Raw genomic sequence first — 24023 nt, 5'->3', positions numbered from 1 at the left:
TTAATTTAATGAGGCAGAAAATAGCACTGTAGAGAGTGCAGCTCCACTGACCCACCTACTCACCTCATTTTCATCCTCAGAGTGCTGGGACAGCTGGTCGTGCTGGATGATCTCAGCCTCATCTTCCGTGGGCCCATTGCCAACCCGGATCGAACCAAATTTCTGTGTGCCCTGTTGAGTGATTCCGGTGCATGATGAGGACACGGTTGTTTGCTCTAAAGATTCTAGATTCTCAGCAGGGCTTTCTTCCCTCTTCTGGGACTAAATACAAAATCCAAAAGTCTTCTTTTGGCTTGGGGCATGCCTTGGGTTCATTTTAGTGAGAACATTCCAGGCAGTCATATATAAACATGACTACATGGATAGTGCTCATAACTTGCCAGAGAATGACAATATAACAAAATTCATACTACAATCCTAACAATTTGCTGAAATTCTGTTTCAAATTTGTCTAATATCTATTTTGAACTACCCAAGGGATGCAACAAGCATTCAGACAAACCCAGTTCCAGGTTTAGCTGCAATACTTTGAAGAGCCTTGTACAGTTCTTTTAAAAGACAAGGATGTCTGGCTTATATACAGTACAGATGGACATACCAGGTGCTTCCTCCACAGGTACTGACGCCGAAGCACCAATGTTTTCACAATCAGCATACAGGGAACACATGCAAGGGCAATCACCACCAACAAAGACTGGATCCCCATCTATGGATTCAAATAAAGAGAGGTTACAGTTGGCCCTTATTGTTAATCAACAGATACTCCATGCCACTGGGCAAATGGACATACTGGGGCTTCCGGTCACCTGTCCTCTGTAGAGAGGCTTGTTTGTAGGGTCACTGTAATTAAAGAGACACATGTTGATGAAGGCGATGAGCAGGCTCGGAGCATCTTTGGAAGTGGCAGCATTATAGGCAGTCCATTTGTAGAAGATGAGCAATATCAGGTATCCAAACAAGCTGCTCATGAAGACAATCTCAGGGATGAAACCAAGGAAGATGTTCAGAGGTTTTTTGAAGTATCTGTGGAACAATGAGTTGTCAGGCTGAGGAATAACCAAACATTTATTTCTAACATTATGACATCATTAAAGCAATTCTACAATAAGAACAGTGTTATAAATAGGACTCTGAAGCCCTGAACTTACAGGTGATTGAACAAGCTGAGCGTGACACCAAAAAGCATGTGGATTACACCCAAAATCACTGACATCTTCATTTTGAAGGAATTGAGGAAGGTGAGCTTGTTTTGGGCTATGTTCCAAATCTGCAGAACAAAATGTCACATGCATGAGACACGTGTATCAGAATGAAATAATAGCCCCATTCCTTTGGGACAATAGGTGTAGTTTAAATATAAACCACTCACAGGGTCAATACCCAAAGGATAGGGTCCACCAAAGACTCCCTCTATTGCTGGATCCAACTGTAAAACAGGATTACCTTCAAGGGTTTCAAAGCTGTACAGAAAAAGGAGGTGGAAATTTACCATAGAAGTACAAAAAACAGTAGGGAAGGGAGGGGGAAAAAAAAAAAAAAAACACACACACAACAAGATGGGAGCGCAGTAACACGCAGCGGCCACTTTGAGTTCTTACGACATTTTTCTTCCCCCCCACACAGTATACAAGCTATATAGAGGAATGACAATAAAAACAACTTGACAAATACGTACTCGGGCAGAAGACAATGAGAATGTGATCACTTATATTTACATACATTTAGATTTATTAATTTAGCAGAATCTTTTCTCCGAAGCAATGTACACCTCACAGAAAAATACAATGAATACATTACATCAACAGAGAGAGACTTGGATTCTAAAGTACAGCATAAAGGTTTATCCATTATTCAACAATTATAAACACTTACACATTTATCATACACTTAAGAGGGATCACTTACGACCAGTTGCCTCCCTTTATGCCGAACATGGGCCTGACACTCCAGCCAGAGCCAAACATATTCAATGACTTTGAGAAGCAGTCATTATAGATAATCCCAGTATAGACGGAGAAGATTCCCATAAGAAGAATGATGTAGCGTCCAGCAAATACCATATTGAACATCTAGAGTAGGCAAAAGGTATATGGGAAATTACATTAAACCCTGAGAACTATTCTGGCTTTGCAAACATAGGTAATATACAGAAAGCTATTTGCTTTCACATTGGTGGTCTATATTGCAAATTCTGATCTCCTTTGCCAGTTAGTGCTGATAGCTTTTCCTGGCTTGACAAAACCCGGATTATAGTCATTAACATTTTACAGACATTATTAATGACATGTTTACAGCAAAATTTTATTCAGACTGAAAACATTTGTCAGACATCTGTCCTTGGTGATATCAAATGGAGGTTTCCATCGTCACTTTCACTCTATGGGTTGTTCATATGCAACTTTAAGAAATGAGGACTAACTACATATGCGTTTATATACTGATCTCATTTAAACCCTTAAGTGAAAAAAATACCATGGAAACCATGTGGTTTCATCTTGACTAGTGAGGTGTATCAAAGCTGATCTGTACCTCATTGTCACTCTTCTGGGCAAGTAGTCGGCTCTCCCTCAAGACTAGGTAGAGGGCAGCGCAGGTCATCAGCACCCCATGTCCCATGTCCCCAAACATGACAGCAAAGAGGAAGGGGAAGGTAATGATGGTGTATGGGGCTAAAGCAGAGAATGTGGGAGAGATATTTTTTCAGACTGACATTAAAAAAAAAAAAAAGGCCCCCAATGCAATACGCACATTAACCTCACTGTATATTGAAGTTGTTATATTTATTCATTTAGCTGATGCTTTTCTCCAATTATTTATCAATTTAAACAGCTGGACAATTTATCTGGAACAATTTAAGGTAAATACCTTGCCCAAGGGTACTACAGCTGGAGGTGGGATTCAAAGCTGCGAGCTTTGGGTCCATAGGCAGCAGCTTTAACCACTATGCTACCAGCTGCCCTCATTACAACCATATTTTACAAACATGTTTATATTTGCTGCATGACACTAATTACTGGTGATGTACAGACAATTCAATACATCACTGGTCATTCACAGCACTTACAAAACGACATTACCGAGTGCTAACAACTAGAACAAAAATGCCCAAGAAATTGGATTCTGCACTTATAAAACTGTATAAAATTTGTAACATATTCAGAAGGAACAACCTGGCATGAACCTCACCCTTAAAACTATTCAGGACAGGATGTGGGGCAAATGTTCATGTTACTGTATGAACACAGGTATGTGTGCATTACCTGGATTAATCTCCCTATATGTTCCAATACCATAGGCATCAACGATATTCTGGAAGCCTGATGTGAACTTGTTGGTCTTGTTGAATGTGGGTGGTGTTTGTTTAGTCTGCATCCTGTTGAGTATGGATGGCACAGTGGAGCCACTCCGCTCCTATGGACAGAGGAACAAATGCTAATGCGGGGGTCTCCAAAGACAAAGAAAACCCCAGGGAGATGGTTCAACTATTTACACACACACACACACACACACACACACACACACCACTTTGAATTTTGTTTAAAAACCTCTGTCTTTGGATGATCTCACCACCAAGTCTTTTCTGACACCCTAGCTGGGTCACTGTCTTGTTTTCTGGAAAACTTCATATGTGTCTTAAACTGGCTGTTTTACATTATTGGCTCCTTTTGTGCCATATACCCATACGCAAACCTAACACAACCCATGCCTCAAGAAACACTGTAATCCTGACACTAACCATAAGCATCAAGCAGTGAGATATGCTTCAAAACAGAATGACTGAAAACTGAAGAGAATTTATGTGTGGAATGTCCAAGTCAGAGGTGGCCAGACCTCACTCCATTTGAGATGCCATGGCATGACCTGAAGAGAGCTGTACATGCAAGGCATCCCAGAGAAACAAAGAATTTAATCCTGAACTCAGAGTTTTGTTCCTTATTCATCCCTTGCCTCACCAAAGTGCAGGAAAGGCTTTTCAAAATGGTCTTTGACAAAACCCAACTCAACATGGTTGGTTTTCATGCAGTTCTTGGGCAGGAAGTCAGCAGGCGTTGCCTGAGACACATGCAATGCTACATGGAATACAAAAGATGAAGAAGTGGCACCTACTGACATTTCCTGTGTTGGCCAGAATGAAAACTTTCTCTACAGCTAAGCCACCACATTTGTGCAGGAAGGGTTTCAAACCAGAAATGGAGAGAGAACACTGGGAAGACTATGAATTCCTCACAGCTACTTGAACAATTAGTGAGATTCAAATGCCCCCTCTTACGCCAACCTTTAACCTGAAGGAATTCCACTGTCACAGTAGCAAGCTCAACTTTACTTTCTATGTGCAATGTCTGTTGGATGTCTGGAAATGATGAAAGGGAACAACCTCAACTGACTTGTCGATACAGAATGGCTGTGAGTGTATTCCGAGGCTCTCTTGGATCAGCAAGCTCTTCACTCTGTCATGGAAAGTGAGTCTAGCAATCCTGTAGAGAAACCTTATTTCGGTTGCTTCCATCTATGATATTGCTCTGCTTGTCGTTACCAAAATTCATGACCATAAGTGAGGATAGGGTCGTAGATTGCACAGTACATCAAAACTGCCGATACTGCATCAGTTCCTGTTCTCCAATTTCATCACTCATGAACAAGACCCATACATACATAAACTCTGTCACTTGGAGCAGTTATTCCCTGGAGAGAATGCACTGAGAAAGAACCATGATTTTAGACTTTGAGACTGTGAGAATATGAACACTTAATAGGTATGTTCTTAATTAGGTTAGAAACTATTTCCAGATCTCCTCTCCTCCATACCATAGGTGGCCTGTGCCACAATGTCTGTTTTGTTAGCCTGAATCCAAGGAGAATTCATCACATATATACAATCTTGCAACTTCTGCAAAGGATATTTTAAGAACACACACACACACACACTTTCTGAACCGCTTGTCCCATACAGAGTCGCGGGGAACCGGAGCCTACCCGGTAACACAGGGCGTAAGGCCGGAGGGGGAGGGAACACACCCAGGACGGGATGCCAGTCTGTCACAAGGCACCCCAAGCGGGACTCGAACCCCAGACCCACCGGAAAGCAGGACCGTGGTCCAACCCACTGCACCACCGAACCCCCCCCGAATAGAGCAATTTAGAGTAGGCACCTTGCTTAAGGGGTCTACAGCTGGAGGTGGTAAGTGAACCTGCAACCTTTGGATGGAGAGGCAGGAGCTCTAACCACTACTCTACCAGCTGTCCTATTTTAAGAACATAAACCTGTAATTCACAATCAAACTTCTAATGAGAATAAGGTAATCCAAACAAATAGCTGATCGTCAGTTCTACAGCAGCACAAAAATACTGTAGAGGTGCACATACATTTATACATTTAAAAAGGCAGCACTTATAGGGGACATAATTTACATATGTGGGGGAAAAAAAAAAAAAGGCAACCAAGTTAAATTATGAAAATGATATACGGCATGAAGGCTGAAACACCCAATAAAAAGCAATCTGTGTATGACATACAGCTCACTGGCTCAATCAGGCTTTTTTTCCCCCAGCAGAAAAAAGTTAGCTTCCGCAAACACACAAAATCCAAAACAAGTTGCTTAGCCCTTCTGGACACTACATGGTGGAAATAAGGAACAGGAACACCCTACTGCACTTTTTCTGTCATTAGGACTGAAGAGAGATGTTAAGTGTCCCTGTATTAAGTACAAAACCCATTCCAGGGTCAAACTACTTCCCATTCTGTTCAACAACCTGTGCATGCTGAATTTAGACAATTTCAATTTGCAAGCTTAGCTGAACACCATCATACTTTATGACTTCAAAGTATATTTGGGTCTCAGAGGAATCATTAACCTCAGACTAGTTGTTAAAAAGTAAAACACACTGCCCATATACCATACTGAATAACTGGATGCACATTTCGGCACACAATAAACGCCGTTTGCCCACTGGTGTAAAAAGTAAATCCTGTCGCTGTGTGCTTTATAACACTGGGAGAGACATCTGTACTGTTCCACTGGGTAAACAGACTGCTGCAGCTGGACATCAACCAAACATATGACTAACATTCAGGATAATGCAAGGAAGTGACATGAGGTTGGTGAAACAATTGTACAATATTGTTACACTGATATGGCTTTGTTATCTTTGGCCACTTTTTTCAGTATTATTTGACAGCCTCCCTCTTCCTTTCAAACCTGATTTGGTTCTAAAACAAAACAAAGCAAGACTCAAGTGTTTTTTTTGCACCTAACACAAATTCCGCTGTGTTGCATTACTGAAAAAACACTTGATCTAGCTAATGATCTGTCATTCATCAAGACAGACTATAATACACACTGTTACACTGTGTAGCAAAAAGGTCTGGCTTGATTTTGATATTTTTTATATGACTTCAGGGTGCTGATTCTATTAGTGCCGTTTGTTTTTCTGTACGGGAAAAAAAGTTTTCACTGGGAACAGTGGAAACGTGTTTTCCTGATACTTTATAATAATTTCCCTTGTGGGATCAATAAAGTATATCTATCCATCTATCTATCTATATGCATGTGATTGAAATGATTTTGTATATGAATGGCCCATGGGAACAACAATCAGTCACAATTTTGGAAAACTATAGTTATCCCCCTTACCTTGTAGATCATTGGTTCTAGTTTCTTCCTAAAATGCTCTCCTAATGAAAAACAGTCATAGTTGTGCATGGCGAAGCACACACACAAAAAAAAAAAAAAAAAAAAAAAAAAGCAGCCTAATTCCAAAGAACAATCAGAGTCCAATTTTCCCCTAGCGAAAAACAAAAACAATCAAGGTCCAAGTGGTGTCAGCTAATTATTGTGACAAAAACTGACCAACTGTTTACTTCGGTTGTGTTTTCACTTGTCAAAATGGCGGAAGCCCAGAGCATTAGAGCTCACTTATAAACCAAAAAAGTGGAATTTAAAGCAAGACAATGCAACATTAGACAAAATTTCTAAGCTTTAAGAAATTTCTGTTGGCAAAAATTGCACATGCCCAAGACTTCAATGTTTTTCTGTGACCTCTGAAGAAGGAGAAGCAGCATTAGTGAGGTAAGTGAATGAGATGAAGACAAAAGATGAACAAGTGTCACACTTAGACGTTTGCCTGTGTCAAAAACGTAACCTGAGGCCAGAATCCTAGGTTTCTGTGCTGAATGAATATTCTTACAACTATGATGTTTACGTCAAGCAAAATGAAAAGTGCATTAAGGTGCCCGTATGTAGAAAAGCGTTAATCTCCTTATTCTGGATCATCAAAGAAAGACTGATGACAATCGAGACATCCCTGACTACTGAACGTTCAAAGCACAATATTTTGTCAGAATTGTTCTTTTTCAGTTTGCTTGGTGTACAACTTGGCAAATTTAGCAGTCTACAGAATACCAAGAGAGCTGAAATTCTGCATTAACTAACCATTCTGTCAATTTTTAATGTTCTGCTTCATAAAAGATCCTATTTACTGCTATTTTTCCAATGAAATTGCAGGTAAATAACAAAGGACTGGTTTTGAAAAGCGAATTTTTCATTCACAGAGAAAAAAGGGGAAATTGATCAGTTCAGATTGTATAAGTTTTAAAATCATCTCCAGTATCACAATTATTGACTAAATGCACCAAAATGTAATATCCTACTTTCAAATACCATGTGTGTGTGTGTCATCCAATTTTTAGCCGTGGTAATTCTATATGTGGAATAAAATATTGTTTCAAAGTCTTTATATTTAAAAAAAAAAAAAAAAAAAAAAAAAAAAAAAAATGTTTTCTCCATTTTGACATTTTGTGACCTTGATCATTCTTCCCATGGACTCTTCATATGTATGCTGTAGAGAAACGCACTAAGGCTATAGAAACTCTGAAGTGATTGACAGTTCCATGGACAGAGTTAAATGTGTTTCCAAAACTTTCAAGAGTGAAACAGGCCACATAGGTTCCAGGAGTAACGTAGAGCAGGAGGAGTAAGAAGAAGCCTACTGCTCTCGATATCAAGAGCAAATCTCTAGTTCCCTACAAAATCTTGTTTCCACCACTGCACATCAAGCAGTTTCTAACATCATAGGATCATAATGGTGAAACATATCAGAAAGTTGTCCTATGATAAAGTCAGTGGCAGCATATTTGTTGATTTCCAGGTTAAACAGATACTGACATCACAGGAATTGGAGCTGACAACCACTGTAGAAAATAACCATTTCCTAGGAAATAATGCAGAAAATGTCAAGGATATGGTTAAAATATTGATTGACAGCTACAGAGGTCTCAAAACGCAAAGTGTTACTGAAGCCCTAGTGTTTACATGCCATTTTGGGTTTTTTTAGGTCAACTTGAGTGCTGTTAGTGAAGAACATGGACAGCATTTTCATCTGGATATTCAAGCAATGGACTGAAGACATCAGGGAACATGGGATAAAGCAATGATTGGGCTTAGTCAGAGAGAGATGAATCTTGATTTCTTGGTTTCCCAATGCCTTTATCCAAAGCAATGTACAACACCCTGGGATTTGAATTAGTTTTCAGTTTGAAAATCCATGCCCTTGTCAAGTGCAATACCTGCTGTTCATCTTTTTTTAGCCCATATATACAGTGCAGTATTCTTGTGGTATGGACAAACAGGAGAACTACAGAAAATACTATTACTTAAAATATAAAAGAGTGAGGAGTACAATGGTCACAAAGACACTTACCGTTCCTCGGCGAAGTGCAAACTGGATAGAATCCAGGTCTGAAACGGGGCACCACACCTCAGCAATCAGACACTTTTGGGTCACATCAATGTTGCAGAGGTTGAGAGTGTGGTAGATAGCCTTCATTTTCCGGACCTTGATAAACCAAACCCTTATGGTCTTGGCGGCAGCCTGCAGGACTCTCTGACGATGGTCTTCTGTCTGGTTCAGCACCTGAAGGTACATGAAGGGCAGGTCAGTGCAGAACAGACTAAATTTTAGGACAAAAAGACTGAAATTACAAGAGTTAGCTACAATGACAAACGAAGGAAAAACAATGCTAAATGCCTGACTCACTAAAAGTTTTTTTTTTTTAATCTTAAGGTAGAGATAAAATAGAGAGATGTTTATATTTATACAGACACTGAATTAAGTGGATTCTGAAAGAAAGAAGAAAAAAAAAATTTAAAAAATCCATTACATTTGTTAAGGCTGGAGAAGAAAAAGAACCAGACTGATAAATTCAGTAATTACTCCAATACACACAGAACACAAGTGAAGGACAGATCACTTTAGGGGCGCTGCATATGGTTACCAAGAATCGACATTGACTCAAAGGCACTTAACTAAAACAAGAGTCCTGTCACTACAACAGATATTCTAGCAAATGCGTAATGATGGGTTTGCTTCACTTTGCCTTCATCATGATCTTCCAAGTTTGGCTGTGAAATACGAGGTTATACCATCTAGGACATATAGGATGTGGTCCATCTAGTCTTATCATTACAATCATTAGGGACAGAAGTGGCAGCAACAATGCTTAAATCCACCCACTAACATGGAAATACATACGATGTACAGTGTGTTGAACTGGGTAATAAAAGGAGCCATTTTGGTATGCCTGCAAACAGTCCTTTAGGCTGGTGTTCCTCCCCTGTGCCCAAGACAGCAAGACTGATCCAAGTGGCAAGAATGCTGATGAATCACAGCTGGCTCAGTGAATCATCCAAGAAAAAGCCAGAAGAGTGTTGTACAGTACAGCCATGATAAAAACACAACCCAAATTCCAGGGAGAAGATCATCATCATCATCATTATGCAGGAGTAGAGCAGAGAGCATTAAGAAGAATTGCTAAAAAAGGGATGGAATGGCCCTCTATCTGGGTCACAAGCATAACCCTTAGTTTTGCATGTCATAAAGGGTTCCAGATCAGATTATGAGGCTTCCACACCCTGTTTATTTCTTCATATAGCAAAAGCAACGGTTGGGGGAAGGCAGTTTGTTGCCTCACCCCTCCAGGCTCTTGTTGGAGGCAAGCATTGCAATGCTGATAAACCTATCAAGCTCCCACATCTGGGCTAGGAAGGGCCAGAGAGGGCTGGTTACTGACTCAAAGACTATTGTTCAAATTCAGCTGCCACAGATGTGAAGGCTGGCCCTTGCTTTTTTGTTTATACCTGTATTAATCCTCAGGCTCTTCTGCTGACAGAATATACAAGTGTTGTAGACAAGGCTTTGTGAACATGGAGTAGGTGCCTACTTATTAAAAGAGAACGCTATATGAACGGCAGCCACATCCCTTGAACTAGACAATAACAATTTTTGGATTGGAACTGTTCAGCCAGATTGCACCATTTGTTTCAAGATCCTAAAAAAAAAACATTCCTTTTTAGGATAGGTAAAAGACTCCCCTTCTTATTTAAAAATGTACTAAACAACCAACCTGACCTACAATGAGTTAAGTATGTTCATTAATAGGACTTTGGTTATTGAATGCATAATTAAGAGTAATGTTCATGTTTCTGAGCAGTATCTCATATTAAATATTTAGCTTCAACTGTTTCAGTAAATATTTCCTTTAACAGCAATGACACAACAAGCCAATACAATGCATGATGTGATATATTTAAAGATGTTTCCTAAATGGCGGAGTGGGAATTGAGACATTCTTTTTAATATATAGAGATTGCGATTCTCCTTGACAATTTTAACCATGCCTGACAACTGGTAACAATGGTAGTGTACAGTACTTGTTAATTGGTTACGTTTTAAAGAATGGGTCTACAGCTTTACTATTTTCTGTGAAACCATTGGTTCAATGAGAGAACAATCAACACTGAATAGTCAGAAAATGGCAGCATTCCTCTTCATGTCATCCTAAATGTCTATTTGGCCTTGTGCAAGGAAGCAGCTCTGTGTGATTTTTGGTTCATTGAACTATGCAGGGATAACATGTGTCCTTCAGAGGAGGTCACTATTCCTCACTTCAAAGAACTTCTCATTGGCCTAGTTTTAGCTCGCACCATCTGAAGGTCGTCAATACGGGTGTTGACTCCTGCTGCCATCTCCTTCCTCTCCTGGGGTGTCTCGGGGCAGGGATACAAGGAGGCACGGAATCTGAAGGACATAGAAATTGATTTTTGGCTTCACAAATCAGATCTTTGCTGTGGTGCATCATCATACACAATATGGGAAATGAAACAGTTCAAAAGTTTTAAAAAAATAAATTAAAAACAATTTGGAAAACAGCATTCTAGTTTTAAAAAAAAAAAAAAAAAAACACACCACACCTTTATTTTTACAGAGAGCCCTGCCCTTGCAAAACTCATTGGAAGTGAGAGTTTGAGTTACTTGAAAAGCCTAGAAAAGTAAGGAAAGTATTGGGGCAGCTGGTAGCATAGTGATTAGAGCTGTTGCCTTTTGACCCAACAGTCACAGATTTGAATCCCACCCCCAGCTGTAGTACCCTTGAGCAAGGCACTTACCCTAAATTGCTCCAGTGACATTAACCAGCTGTATAAATGAATAAATAATTGTATGTCTCTCTCTCTCTCTCTCTCTCTCTATGCACAGTGTTGTGAACACTAAATTTTCATTATTTAAATGTATTTATCATACAATTATTTTACTCCATTATAAATAATGGGGCAAGCACTTTTCAAAGACTCCTCCGTGAACCGCCACCTTATCGTGGTGGAGGGGTTTGAGTGCCTGAATGAGTCCAGGAGCTATGTTGTCTGGGGCTACATGCCCCTGGTAGGGTCTCCCATGGCAGACAGGTCCTGGATGACAGACGAGACAAAGCGCGGTTCAAAAACCCCTTATGAAGGAAAAAGCAAGGCGTCCGTTTACCCCGCCCGGTATGGGGTCACCGGGGCCCCACCCTGGAGCCAGGCCTGGGGGGGGGGCTCGCATGCGAGCGCCTGGTGGCCAGGTCTATGCCCACGGGGCCTGGCCGGGCTCAGCCCGAAGCCATAACGTGGAGCCGCTCTTCGGTGGGCTCACCACCTGCCGGAGAAACCGTAAGGGGCCGGTGCATTGTGAGTTGGGCGGTGGTCGGGGCCGAGTGCCCGGCCGACCCAAACCTCGGGCGCCAACTCTGGTTTTTGGGACTTGGAATGTCACCTCACTGGCGGGGAAGGAGCCTGAGCTGGTGCGGGAAGTTGAGAGATACCGTCTAGATATAGTCGGGCTCACTTCCACTCACAGCTTGGGTTCTGGAACCACTCTACTCGATCGAGGGTGGACTCTCCACTATTCTGGCGTTGCCCAAGGTGAGAGGCGGCGGGCTGGTGTGGGCTTATTAATAGCCCCCCAGTTCAGCCGCCATGTGTTGGAGTCTACCCCGGTGAATGAGAGGGTCATCTCCCTACGCCTTCGGGTCAGGGAACGGTCTCTCACTGTCGTTTGTGCTTATGCGCCTAGCGGCAGTGTAGAGTACCCGGCCTTTTTAGAGTCCTTGGGGGGCGTGCTGGAAAGCGCTCCCACTGGGGACTCTGTCGTTCTACTGGGGGACTTTAACGCCCACGTGGGCAGCGACAGTGATACCTGGAGGGGCGTGATTGGGAGGAACGGCCTCCCTGATCTGAACCCGAGCGGTGAGTTGTTATTGGATTTCTGTGCTAGTCGCAGTTTATCCATAACGAACACCATGTTCATGCATAAGGGTGTCCACCAGTGCACTTGGCACCAGGACACCCTAGGTCGGAGGTCGATGATCGACTTTGTAGTCGTTTCTTCTGACCTTCGGCCATATGTCTTGGACACTCGGGTGAAGAGAGGGGCTGAGCTGTCAACTGATCACCACCTGGTGGTGAGTTGGATTCGATGGCGGGGGAAAAAGCTGGATAGACCTGGCAGGCCGAAACGCATAGTGAGGGTCTGTTGGGAACGTTTGGCGGAGGCCCCTGTCAGAGAGGTCTTCAACTCCCACCTCCGACAGAGCTTCAACCAGGTCCCGAGGGAGGTGGGGGACATTGAGTCCGAATGGACTATGTTCCGCTCCTCCATTGTCGGTGCGGCGGTTCGGAGCTGCGGCCATAAGGTCTCCGGTGCCTGTCGCGGCGGCAATCCCCGAACACGGTGGTGGACACCGGAAGTAAGGGATGCCGTCAAGCTGAAGAAGGAGTTCTATCGGGCCTGGCTGGCTCATGGGACTCCTGAAGCAGCTGACAGGTACCGACGGGCCAAACGGAGCGCGGCTCTGGCAGTCGCCGCGGCAAAAACTCGGGCTTGGGAGGAGTTCGGTGAGGCCATGGAGGAAGACTTTTGGTCGGCCTCAAAGAGATTCTGGCAAACCGTCCGGCGACTCAGAGGGGGGAAGCGGTGTTCCACGAACACTGTTTACAGTGGAAGTGGTGCGCTGCTGACCTCAGCTGAGGATGTTCTCGGGCGGTGGAAGGAGTACTTTGAGGATCTCCTCAATCCCTCCGACACGCCTTCCGTAGAGGAAGCTGAGGCTGGGGACTCGGAGGGGGACTCGTCCATTACCCTGGCTGAAGTTGCTGAGGTAGTCAAAAAACTCCTCGGTGGCAAGGCTCCGGGGGTGGATGAGATCCGCCCCGAGTTTCTCAAGTCTCTGGATGTTGTGGGGCTGTCTTGGCTGACACGCCTCTGCAGCATCGCGTGGAGTTCGGGAACGGTGCCTCTGGACTGGCAGACCGGGGTGGTGGTCCCTCTTTTTAAGAAGGGGGACCGGAGATTGCATTCCAACTACAGGGGGATCACACTCCTTAGCCTCCCTGGGAAAGTCTATGCCAGGGTACTGGAAAGGAGAATCCGACCGATAGTCGAACCTCGGATCCAGGAGGAGCAATGCGGTTTTCGCCCTGGCCGTGGAACACTGGACCAGCTCTATACCCTCACTAGGGTGCTGGAGGGTTCGTGGGAGTTTGCCCAACCAGTCCATATGTGTTTTGTGGACCTGGAGAAGGCATTCGACCGTGTCCCTCGTGGCATCCTGTGGGGGGTACTTCGGGATTATGGGGTTCGGGGCTCGTTGCTACGGGCTGTTCGTTCCCTGTATGACCGGAGCAGGAGCTTGGTTCGCATTGCCGGCAGTAAGTCAGACCTTTTCCCGGTGCATGTTGGACTCCGCCAGGGCTGCCCTTTGTCACCGATTCTGTTCATTATCTTTATGGACAGAATTTCTAGGCGCAGTCAGGGAACGGAGGGTGTCTGCTTTGGTGGCCGCGAGATCTCGTCTCTGCTTTTTGCGGACGATGTGGTCCTGTTGGCTTCATCGAATCAAGACTTGCAGCGTGCACTGGGGAGGTTTGCAGCCGAGTGCGAAGCGGCGGGGATGAGAATCAGCACCTCCAAATCCGAGGCCATGGTTCTCAGTCGGAAAAAGGTGGATTGCTCCCTCCGGGTTAGGGGGGAGTTGCTCCCTCAAGTGGAGGAGTTTAAGTATCTCGGGGTCTTGTTCACGAGTGAGGGAAAAATGGAGCGGCAGGTCGACAGACGGATCGGTGCGGCGTCCGCAGTAATGCGGTCATTGTACCGGTCTGTTGTGGTGAAGAGGGAGCTGAGTCGTAAGGCGAAGCTCTCAATTTACCGGTCGATCTACGTTCCTACCCTCACCTATGGTCATGAACTCTGGATCATGACCGAAAGAATGAGATCGCGGATACAAGCGGCAGAAATGAGTTTCCTCCGCAGAGTGGCTGGGCGCACCCTTAGGGATAGGGTGAGGAGCTCAGTCACCCGGGAGGAGCTCGGAGTAGAGCCGCTGCTCCTCCGCATCGAGAGGAGCCAGTTGAGGTGGCTCGGGCATCTGTTCCGGATGCCTCCTGGACGCCTCCCTAGGGAGGTGTTCCGGGCTTGTCCCACTGGGAGGAGGCCTCGGGGCAGACCCAGGACACGTTGGAGAGACTATGTCTCCCGGCTGGCCTGGGAACGCCTTGGGGTTCCCCCAGAGGAACTGGAGGAGGTGTGCGGGGAGAGGGAAGTCTGGAGTACTCTGCTCGGACTGCTGCCCCCGCGACCCGGCCCCGGATAAAGCGGAGGAAGATGGATGGATGGATGGACTTTTCAAAGAAACCCACAGATTAAATTTAAACTAATCATTTACAATTAAACTGAAAAGTATACTTCATGATTGTTTTTATATCTCCCATGTCGCTGAACCTTACCCCTCACATATCTTCTTGACTCTGTTCTTCAGCTGGTCTCCTTGAAAAAAGATGATGAACACCGATTTGTGAACTTGGTCCCCCTGCAGGCTCAGAAAAATGGAATCATGTTAACACCAAAGCCCACACCTGGTGCTGAATCACAGCTCCCATTCTCTGTATCAATTCTTGATGATAGCTTTAAAAGGAAAAGTTACTCTTAAATACCTAACAGCTCTCTTTTCATGAGAAATGAATGTTCCCTTTCTCCTGAAAGGATTATCCATCTAACCATTCCACATCATTTTAAACTCAGTCATGTCTGGCTTTCAAGCATCCCAAATACTGGTTCTCCCTTCTCATCCATTTTTTGTTTACTGATCTGTAAGTGCAGCTACATCAACTCACAGCACACAGAAATGTTGTAAACATTTTCACAACAACCTTAAAATCATTTAGTTACTCTTCTGTCATTGACATGTCCTCCATTAGAACACATGGATGGTCACTGTCTCCATCATGTTTGACAGCACACTTGACCATTTAAAAAGTTGGTTAAGATGTTTACTAAGCAAGACATGTGACATATTTAGCTGTAATAAATACTCTTGCACTACTTCTGACCATAGAAAACAGGAAAAAAAGATTTAATTCAATACAGATTCAAATTTACAGTGGATATCAAGAGTTTACACACCCTAATTGAAATTTCAGATTTAGTTGATAAAAAGACTGATATCAAGACAAACCATGTCAGCAGACCTTCTTTCCCCATTTAATAAGAGATGGAAACAAAAAAATATTTAAATGAAAAATAAAAGATTGACTTTTAGGAAAATTAAAAATACCTTTGTCACATAAGTGTGCACATCTTGACTGACACTTTAAGGAAACACCCTTTGCTTTCATTACAACTAAGTCTGTTTGGATAGGTATTCATTAATACAGTGCACTGCAATTTTCAGTTTTACCCACACTTTTTCACAGTACAGTTCAAGTTTGGTTACAACTAACAAGTAGTTTTTATTGTCATTCCTCCATACAGCTTATGTACAGTGCAAGGTGATCTCTTGTTAACATCCCTCCTTAGGTCAGTCCAAAGATTTTCAATAGGATTGACATCTGGGCTCTGGCAGGACACAGATCTCCCTTTTCTTAATTCCTTGGTTGAGTTAGCTGTGTGTTTTCGATCATTATTGTGCTGAAAGATGAAATTCTTAACTTCAGCCTTCTGGCAGAGGGAAACAGGTTTTGCAGCAAAATCTTGTAGTATTTGAAGCTATTCACTTTCCCCTCTGTCTTAAACAGAGCCCCTGTCCAAACTGAAGAAATGTCCCTATAGCAAAAAGCTGCCACCATCAGGTTTTACATTGGGCAAGTGTGCTTTGGGTGATAAGCTGTATTGCTTTATGCCAAAGCTTAACTTTTGGAATTGTGATCAAAAAGCTCAATCTTGGTCTCATCACACCATGAGACATTTTTCCCCACACAATTTTTGGAGAGAATATACTGTATCTTTTAGCAAACTTGAAATGGGCTTGTTTTCATGAACATTGGCTTTCAACTTGCAACCCTACCCCAGAGCTCAGAATTGTGAACCATATGATAATTTATTTATACAGGAAATGGCTACTTTCTGCCATAAATTCCTGAAACTCCTTCAAGGTTGCCACTGGTGTTTTAATAACCTCCCTGAGTTTTCTGTTTGTCTAGTCATCAACTCCAGAGGAACATCCTATTCTTTGCAAAGTATGGGTGGTCCTATACTTCCTCCACTTTTTATTGATGATCTGGACAGCATTCCATGATATAGTGAATGCCTTAGGTGTTTTTTGAAGAAGAAGGGGAAAAAAAAAAAAAAGAAAAAAAAAATTTTTCTCCTGATTTCTATCTTTCAACAATAAGATCTGCCTCTAGATCTGAAAGTCACAGGTTCAATCCCCACCTCTGGCTGTAGAACACTCCAAATTGCTCCAGTAACAATTACCCAGCTGTATAAATGGGTAAACAATTGTAACCTTGTAATACCTGCACTTAAGCATTCATGCCATCCTTGCTTGTTAGCTCTTAAAGTAATACAACAGTTGTTCAATGTGAGATTACATGAAACATAAGGTTCCAATGAAATCATCAACAATGTTTCAATGTGACCGACACATTCAGCAGGTCCACAACTTACAAACTCTCGAGTAATGTACTTTTTGCCGCTACAAACATTTTTGGGACATATATTATTTTATAAACAAGAGCTTGCATAACAATTCAAACACCACTACCGTATTTCCATCTGTAGCACCCCGTTCTGAGCCTACAGAGCTGTGATGCTGCTTATATTTACAACACACTATTACATTATTTCATGAATAAACATTCCTTAGCAGACGCTTTTCTCACGACTTACAATTCAGAGTAAACAAAAAGGCATTTCACAACACCAGTACTGTCACTTTGCTGGTGTACATTACACAAGTAGCTGCATCTAGAATTGATACGGAGCCCCTTACCTGCTTAGTGCTGCATTTGACAAACTTTTTGAGTAATGCGCCAGCTCTCATTCCCAATTAAGCTGTTACGTAGGGGACCTACGATCACAGAAAGCTAGCTGAAGTTTGCACTGACCGTGGTGGGGTCCTCCAATGGGTCCTCAATCTCCGCTTGGCGCAGGAAAACATTACCCCGGCATACTCTCCACAACATCCTCTCAAACGTGGGGATGCGCTCCCTGTTGATCACCCCAGCTACAAATCTGCAAAATGCAGCAATACTCAAAATTTAAGTTCATCCAATCTGGTCCTATTTCGTAATGCAAAATTAAGACTCACCACAAACATTTGCAAACATAGGCAAAGAGATTGAAAGAAAACTGTGTGGCAAGTGGTGTCGCAACAGTACTGCATTATTAACCTAGGTAAAATGCGTTCAGACATCAGCTTCAAACCCATCAAAGGCTATGATGGTTTTCAGACAGAGATCAGTAGTGTAAAGTCTCACTGTGACAAAGTCTGTAACAAGGCCATTTTGTGCCACTGGCCTCAACTTCAGAAAAAGCCTATATCACACCAGGACACACATTGATTTAATTAACATTTCCAGAAACTGACTGTAGCATTCAGTGTTGTGTATAGCAAATAGAACCTAAACATCATTGTCCTATAACTCTGAAACCAGCTCAGTTCAAAACAAAGTGCTTAAACATACATCATTATAACCTACATGTACAGCTGGGGAGTGGACTGACCAGGGTGGAATCCTTTAAAGGAGAAGACATGTTGTTTATTAAAAAAAATGCTTAGGGAGAGCTATATGCCCAGACTCACCCTAGTCGCAGAGGCGCGCCTCGCCCTGCCTCATTTGGGTCCAGCAGGGAGGAGGATTCCTCCAGCAGACTGGGATCCTCCATCTGAACATGACATCATACGTTACGCAAATTATGGCAATGAAAACAATCAATTATAACTAATCAAAGCTTGGCATTCTACTAAAATGCAAATGTGCCACACTAAAATAGCAGCAACTACTCCTATGTCATCAAAATGAAAAAGTTAGTCAATAAGATAAAGTCCTGCAGAACAACGAGAAGCTGAGACTTGTGAACTAAGGGAAAGACAATGCACCTCATTGAAGAACTGCTGGGTTCGCCGAAGGATATGCTTCAGCTCTGTCAACTCCAGAAAGTTCTTCTTCAGGGCCTCCTGATTGGTATTGATCTCCTTCAGCTCATTCTCCAGCTTTTCAAAGGTGGCCTGTCATTATGTAGAGAGAAAAGAAAATGGATTCAATACTACTACATGCCATGTGGTAATTACAAAATAAGAGAATGTATTGTACCAAAAAGTTTACCTCCAGATCAATCATGTCCCTTGGAAAGGGAACTTCAGGATTCTCCCCAGTGTCCACAATTGGGATATTGGCTTTCTTGATCTCCTTTTCCACAAACCCTTTAAAAAAATGGTGTAATATTTTCATCAAAAGCAGCCTATTTAAAAAATATTAAACCTGATCAGTTGTATGTAGCAAAATTAAGTCTGCAGACAGTGACTGTATACAAAAGTGCCTTGTACCTCACAATTCAAAATAAAGCATAAAGAACTTTAATGGCAAAAGGACTGAAAATGGAACCATAAAACTCCAGGATAGCTATTACAATCTTAATCAGAGTAATCAATACAGATTCCTTCAATAACTGAAGACATAATAGCTTTTCTTCATTTTAAAAAACCTGGCAATACAACAAATTTGTAATGCTGACATGAATATTAACAGGGGAGGGAAAAAAAAAAAAAAAAAAAAAAAAAAAAAACTGACGACAGTTTCCAGACCGAAAACACTGCAAAGGTTTACAGGACACTTTTCTTTAAAGCCACTTACGATGTTAAGCTAAGTCACAATTATTTACCCATTTAGAAAGCCGTGTAAATTTACTAGAGCAATTCAGAGTAAATACTTTGCTCGAGGTTACTGTAGCCAGAGGTGAGATTCAAACCTGCACCCTTTGGGTTCAAAGGCAGCAGCTCTAACCACTACGCTACCAGCTGTCCCCCAAAGAAGTGGCCACTGGGCCACTTCACTTTACTCTAAAACTCCTTCAATTCTGTGAAACTCAGCAATCGTGCCCGACACATACTCAACTTGCGGTCCATCTCTTCACAGCGTCTCACTTCATTCACAAACTTGCGCTGGAAGACGTTCACATCAGGGTTCAGCTACATGTCAGAAAATGAGGCTGTTAATGGTATCAATCACAGCAATATCTCTTAAAAACATTCTAATATAACAGACCCTGACCAGCAGCAATGTGAGCATTCACACAGCCAACTTGGTAGCTATTACTAGAACTAAAGTGTAGCTTTCACTTTCCCTCCTTTTTTTGCTTTGAATTTCATATTCATTGTAACACTGCTACATGACTCATCTAAAAGCTGAGTACAGTTATCCCACATTAACCAGTCCTAATTCATTCCCGAAAGCAGACAGAATATTGAAAAACTGAAAATGAAACAAATCCCCTGCTTTCACTTGGATAAAATTTTCAATTTATTCCAAGCCTATCACTAGTTCACCCCAAAATCACCATGTTTCCTAACGTCATAAGGAAACAGTTGTGCAACACACACAAAAAAAAGGGATTACTATTATGATTTAACTTTTTCTTTATTTGACTGCATCTGAGTGCATTTCCAAATGAGCTGCAGTTTTACCAGCATGCAAAACTACATACATAACTAGACTGACAAAAATTTCAAAAACCAAAATAAGTAATACAGGCCAATGTGGATCTGGGGGGGGGGGAGGGAAAAAAAAAAAAAAAAAAAGATGCCCTTTCATATGAAGCAGTTACTTACATCACGGAATTGGACCATCCCCAGCTCCCCCAGTTCACTGACGCAGCAGTATGCAGCCTCTGACTGAAGGAAGAGCTGCGCGAGCGTCATCTCCTCACTCCTGAACAGCTCTCCCATGGTGGCAGTGTACACAGCAGATCAGCCGAAAGATCGGTTAACTGTAGTCATAAGGAGAGAGGACAGGCATTAAAACAAAAGGTACAATTAGTATGGATAGCCACCCTAACTGTTAACACTTTTATAAAAAATTTAAAAAAAAAAAAGAAAAAAAAAACTTGGTATACATAACTTTCTAAAACACAGTAGATACCTGAATTTCTTAAAATTTCTAACCTGTCCAAAATTTACAGCATATTTATCTAGTACAAAGCATTGACAGGGTTCAAACTTGGAAAAGCAGCAAAGATAACAGACATATACATTTATTCATTTATCAGAAGCTTTTCTTCAAAGTTACTTCCAATGAACTATTTAGTATTTGGCACCTTTTCAACCAAGGTCAATTACAGTGTTGGATACACTACCTACAGTGACTCAGTGAGTATTAAAGAGCATTTACAGAGGACATCTGATTTACTCTTTAATCTCAATAGTGACAGACATGAATTGTTGAGATTTTATTAAAAGTGCCTTCCACTGTTTAAACTGTGGGAAATCACTGTGCGTATCTAATGCTGTACAGCATAAACATACCTATGTAAACATTTACAGTAGTGAAGAAAATTGCGGTCAATGGAGTGTCTCATTTGTAAAATACTTTCTATATTCGATCGATGAACCTTGGTGCAACAAGCGGTAGGTAACGAACTAGGTTCGCTTGAGACTCATGTCTGCAGCTATGTCTCCTTCTCTTAATGTAATGCATAAATTGTACTTTTACTGAGATGTACATCACTTTGGACAAAAGCATCTGCTAAATGAATAAATGTAAGTCTATATTACATGAAGTATTTAGATAACTTTAGTCCAATGTGACTTACAATTTTAGATATACCACACTAAATTCCATAAAATCATTCTCCCCTAAGGGAATATACACCATTTCAATGTAATACACACCTGTACATAGACTACAGGCCACGCAGGCTCACTAGTTTACCTGAAACACACAGCTATTGACTGTGGGAGGAAACCAGAGCCTGGATGAAACCCATGCAAACACCACACACCAAGCATCTTCAACCTTGGTAATCATGGTCCTCTTTGGACTAGCCAAAGTCAATTCATTCATTTGCATTATTGTGACTGATTTGTGTGTTATTGCTCTATTTTTTTCTACATTAAAGATTGACTTAACACATAGCACCAAAAGAGCAGCACAAGCACTAGTGGACATCTGTACAACACTACAGTAATTAATAACAAAAAACTGCCTTGTTATGTTGTGTTATGGTAAACATTTCTAAGTATAAGGTAACGCTGAAGAAAATACAAATAAATCCTTTACAAATGCAATAATGCAATTATTTACAGGAATGTGCATGAGCAGGTCTAAACTGACACTTTAATGTCATTTTTAATGGGCAATAGCCATTAGAAATTACATTATAGACAATCATATCGTCAAACCTATATTTTGTATTTTCAGTTCCCCTTTTTTGCTACAAACATTGTATTGCGAAGTCCTCTTCATAAACTGGCTATACGTGTAAATAACACAAACATTTCTTCATTTATGTCAGTGTAACTGGATGCAGTACACATAGAAACTAACTGCAGAGCACAGTAATTTTTTTACGTGGTGCGATTTGTCCTCTAAAGCCTACATGAAAACAAACAAGGGGCATTTCCCAGTGCTCTGCATTTGTAATCCAGCGGAGATTAAGAGTGACGTCTGTTAAGAGTAAATGCATGACCACGTGACCTTAGATGCAAGAATCTGTCAGATGACAAAATTGATTTTATCATCATGGAGGCCCATGAAGTACAGATTAAGCAACGGGCTTTGGAAATGGCGCTGACTAAATAAATATATTGCGGCGCGCAGCGCCATGGGTTGGATGGGGCGAAGAAGGACGCGAAGGCAGCGTTCATAACGAACGATTTGTTCGAACACCAGCGCAAGGGAAATAATGCTCTCGGTCCGACGACCCCTTTTCCTCCAGGACCTGCACTTACAGCCAGCCTGCCTTAGCGCCCCTCGGCTCCCCATAACACAGTGGCAGACAGTCAACCCACCATTTCCCCCGAAGTGGCCCCAGCGGTTACAGACATTATTTACAGATTTCCCACAATGCAACTATTTACATTAAATCAGTAACGCGGGTCGTTACAATATACACACACACACACACACACACACTACTGCTATATTTTATACATAAACACACCTACCTTTAGCACATTACACAGTACAGTATATTTTACGACAGTGAGTGTTTTCTACAAAGAAAAGACGTGACGATTAAACTTATGTAAACTCCTCGAAAATGTTTATAAAAATGACATTTGGTTCGGTAAACACTGACTGACAGAGTGCCGTGTTCAGTAGCAGACAGTAAAGGAGCGGCTCCGAGCCCCACTTTTTGAACGCTTTCGAAATTTAAACGGGAAGACAGGTGCCCCCCCCCCCCCGCCGCCGCCGCCGGTGCACAAAGCGGAGCTGCTCTTCTTTGCGCAGCGGCACGAAGATGATCCATCGCTGCCGTTTCCGCACCGCTCTCTCGACCTTGTGAAGGGCGCCATTTGGAAGATGCTCGCTTCTTCTTCCCGGGCCGAGGACATTTTTCATTGCGATCAGCTGTTTTAACCCTTATTTATTATCAAGCTGAGGCAAATGTGGACGGATATTAATTAATCGGCTGTTATTTTTATAGATCGCGGCGGTATCGTAATCCTGCCAGGATTAGCATTAGTTAGTGCGGACTGACTGACTAATATTGTCCTTCTCGCCCTCGAATATTCGCTACGATTTGTTGTGTTTGACGCGCGAAAATAAGTAACAGAGAGGCGCAATTTATACAGGAGAATGATGACGAACAGAAGGAAAAATAATAAATAAAAAACACACACTGCAGCAGCAGTCAAGAGGTACAGACTCACTGACACTGAGATATCACAAACGTTGTCTTCTTACCAAACTGAACGACAGCAACAATTTCATTTTACATTAATTTCGAGGGCAGAATATTATAATTATACTACACACAGTTTGTATAATACTGATCAGCAGCCGAGTGCTTGACACTGACAGAGTCAGTTAGCAGAGTCGTTACCGCACGTCGACCTCAAATTTACACACATAGTGACATACCGATTAACACCGTCACTTAACACTGGGGACATTTTTAGCAATTAATTATCATTAAGATCAGAAGGAATAGTCCACGCAGTCAGTGCGTTCTTCTAGACTAGCTGCTGCTGTGTTAGCTTCATGAAGACCAACACAGATATAATAATAAAAAAAAAAAAAAACGCACAATGGAAAACTCTAGACATTCACACCACGACAGCCGAATATAATCCTTTTCCAACCTTATGCAGAGAAATGTTATTAATTTTATAATAAAATAAAATAAAAAAAAATGAAGCGCATACGGAAAAAGGAAGCGTCCAGATCCCACGGAGCGCTCGAGCCTGGAACCACCGCCGGTAGGTGTCCGCGGGGGCGCGC

The 24023-nt window shown here is 42.2% G+C and overlaps 1 protein-coding gene across 4 annotated transcripts in view; it reads right to left on the bottom strand.

Annotated features, from left to right (window-relative positions):
* The window catches only part of LOC108919860 (V-type proton ATPase 116 kDa subunit a), a 35250-nt gene extending 11227 nt beyond the window's left edge, over positions 1-24023 (bottom strand). For 2 of the 4 annotated variants that reach the window (XM_018728160.2, XM_018728169.2), the window contains exons 1-18: positions 23948-24023; positions 20411-20568; positions 19693-19771; positions 18909-19006; positions 18683-18811; positions 18386-18468; positions 17688-17814; positions 15090-15172; positions 10980-11073; positions 8698-8910; positions 3261-3411; positions 2530-2669; positions 1906-2069; positions 1370-1460; positions 1149-1267; positions 807-1023; positions 599-706; positions 64-261 (exon numbers count right to left, since the gene is read on the bottom strand). In XM_018728160.2, coding sequence (XP_018583676.1) covers positions 64-261; positions 599-706; positions 807-1023; positions 1149-1267; positions 1370-1460; positions 1906-2069; positions 2530-2669; positions 3261-3411; positions 8698-8910; positions 10980-11073; positions 15090-15172; positions 17688-17814; positions 18386-18468; positions 18683-18811; positions 18909-19006; positions 19693-19771; positions 20411-20527 — 2211 coding nt within the window. In that variant the 5' untranslated portion in view covers positions 20528-20568; positions 23948-24023. The remainder of the gene's footprint in view (positions 1-63; positions 262-598; positions 707-806; positions 1024-1148; positions 1268-1369; positions 1461-1905; positions 2070-2529; positions 2670-3260; positions 3412-8697; positions 8911-10979; positions 11074-15089; positions 15173-17687; positions 17815-18385; positions 18469-18682; positions 18812-18908; positions 19007-19692; positions 19772-20410; positions 20569-23947) is intronic. The other 2 variants (XM_018728180.2, XM_018728189.2) reach the window with 1 other exon arrangement.

Source organism: Scleropages formosus, chromosome 20 (genome assembly GCF_900964775.1).
Source record: "Scleropages formosus chromosome 20, fSclFor1.1, whole genome shotgun sequence".
NCBI classification, from domain to species: Eukaryota; Metazoa; Chordata; class Actinopteri; order Osteoglossiformes; family Osteoglossidae; genus Scleropages; species Scleropages formosus.
Note: the sequence above shows the minus strand (reverse complement) of the source record. Positions and strands in the feature narration are given on the sequence as shown.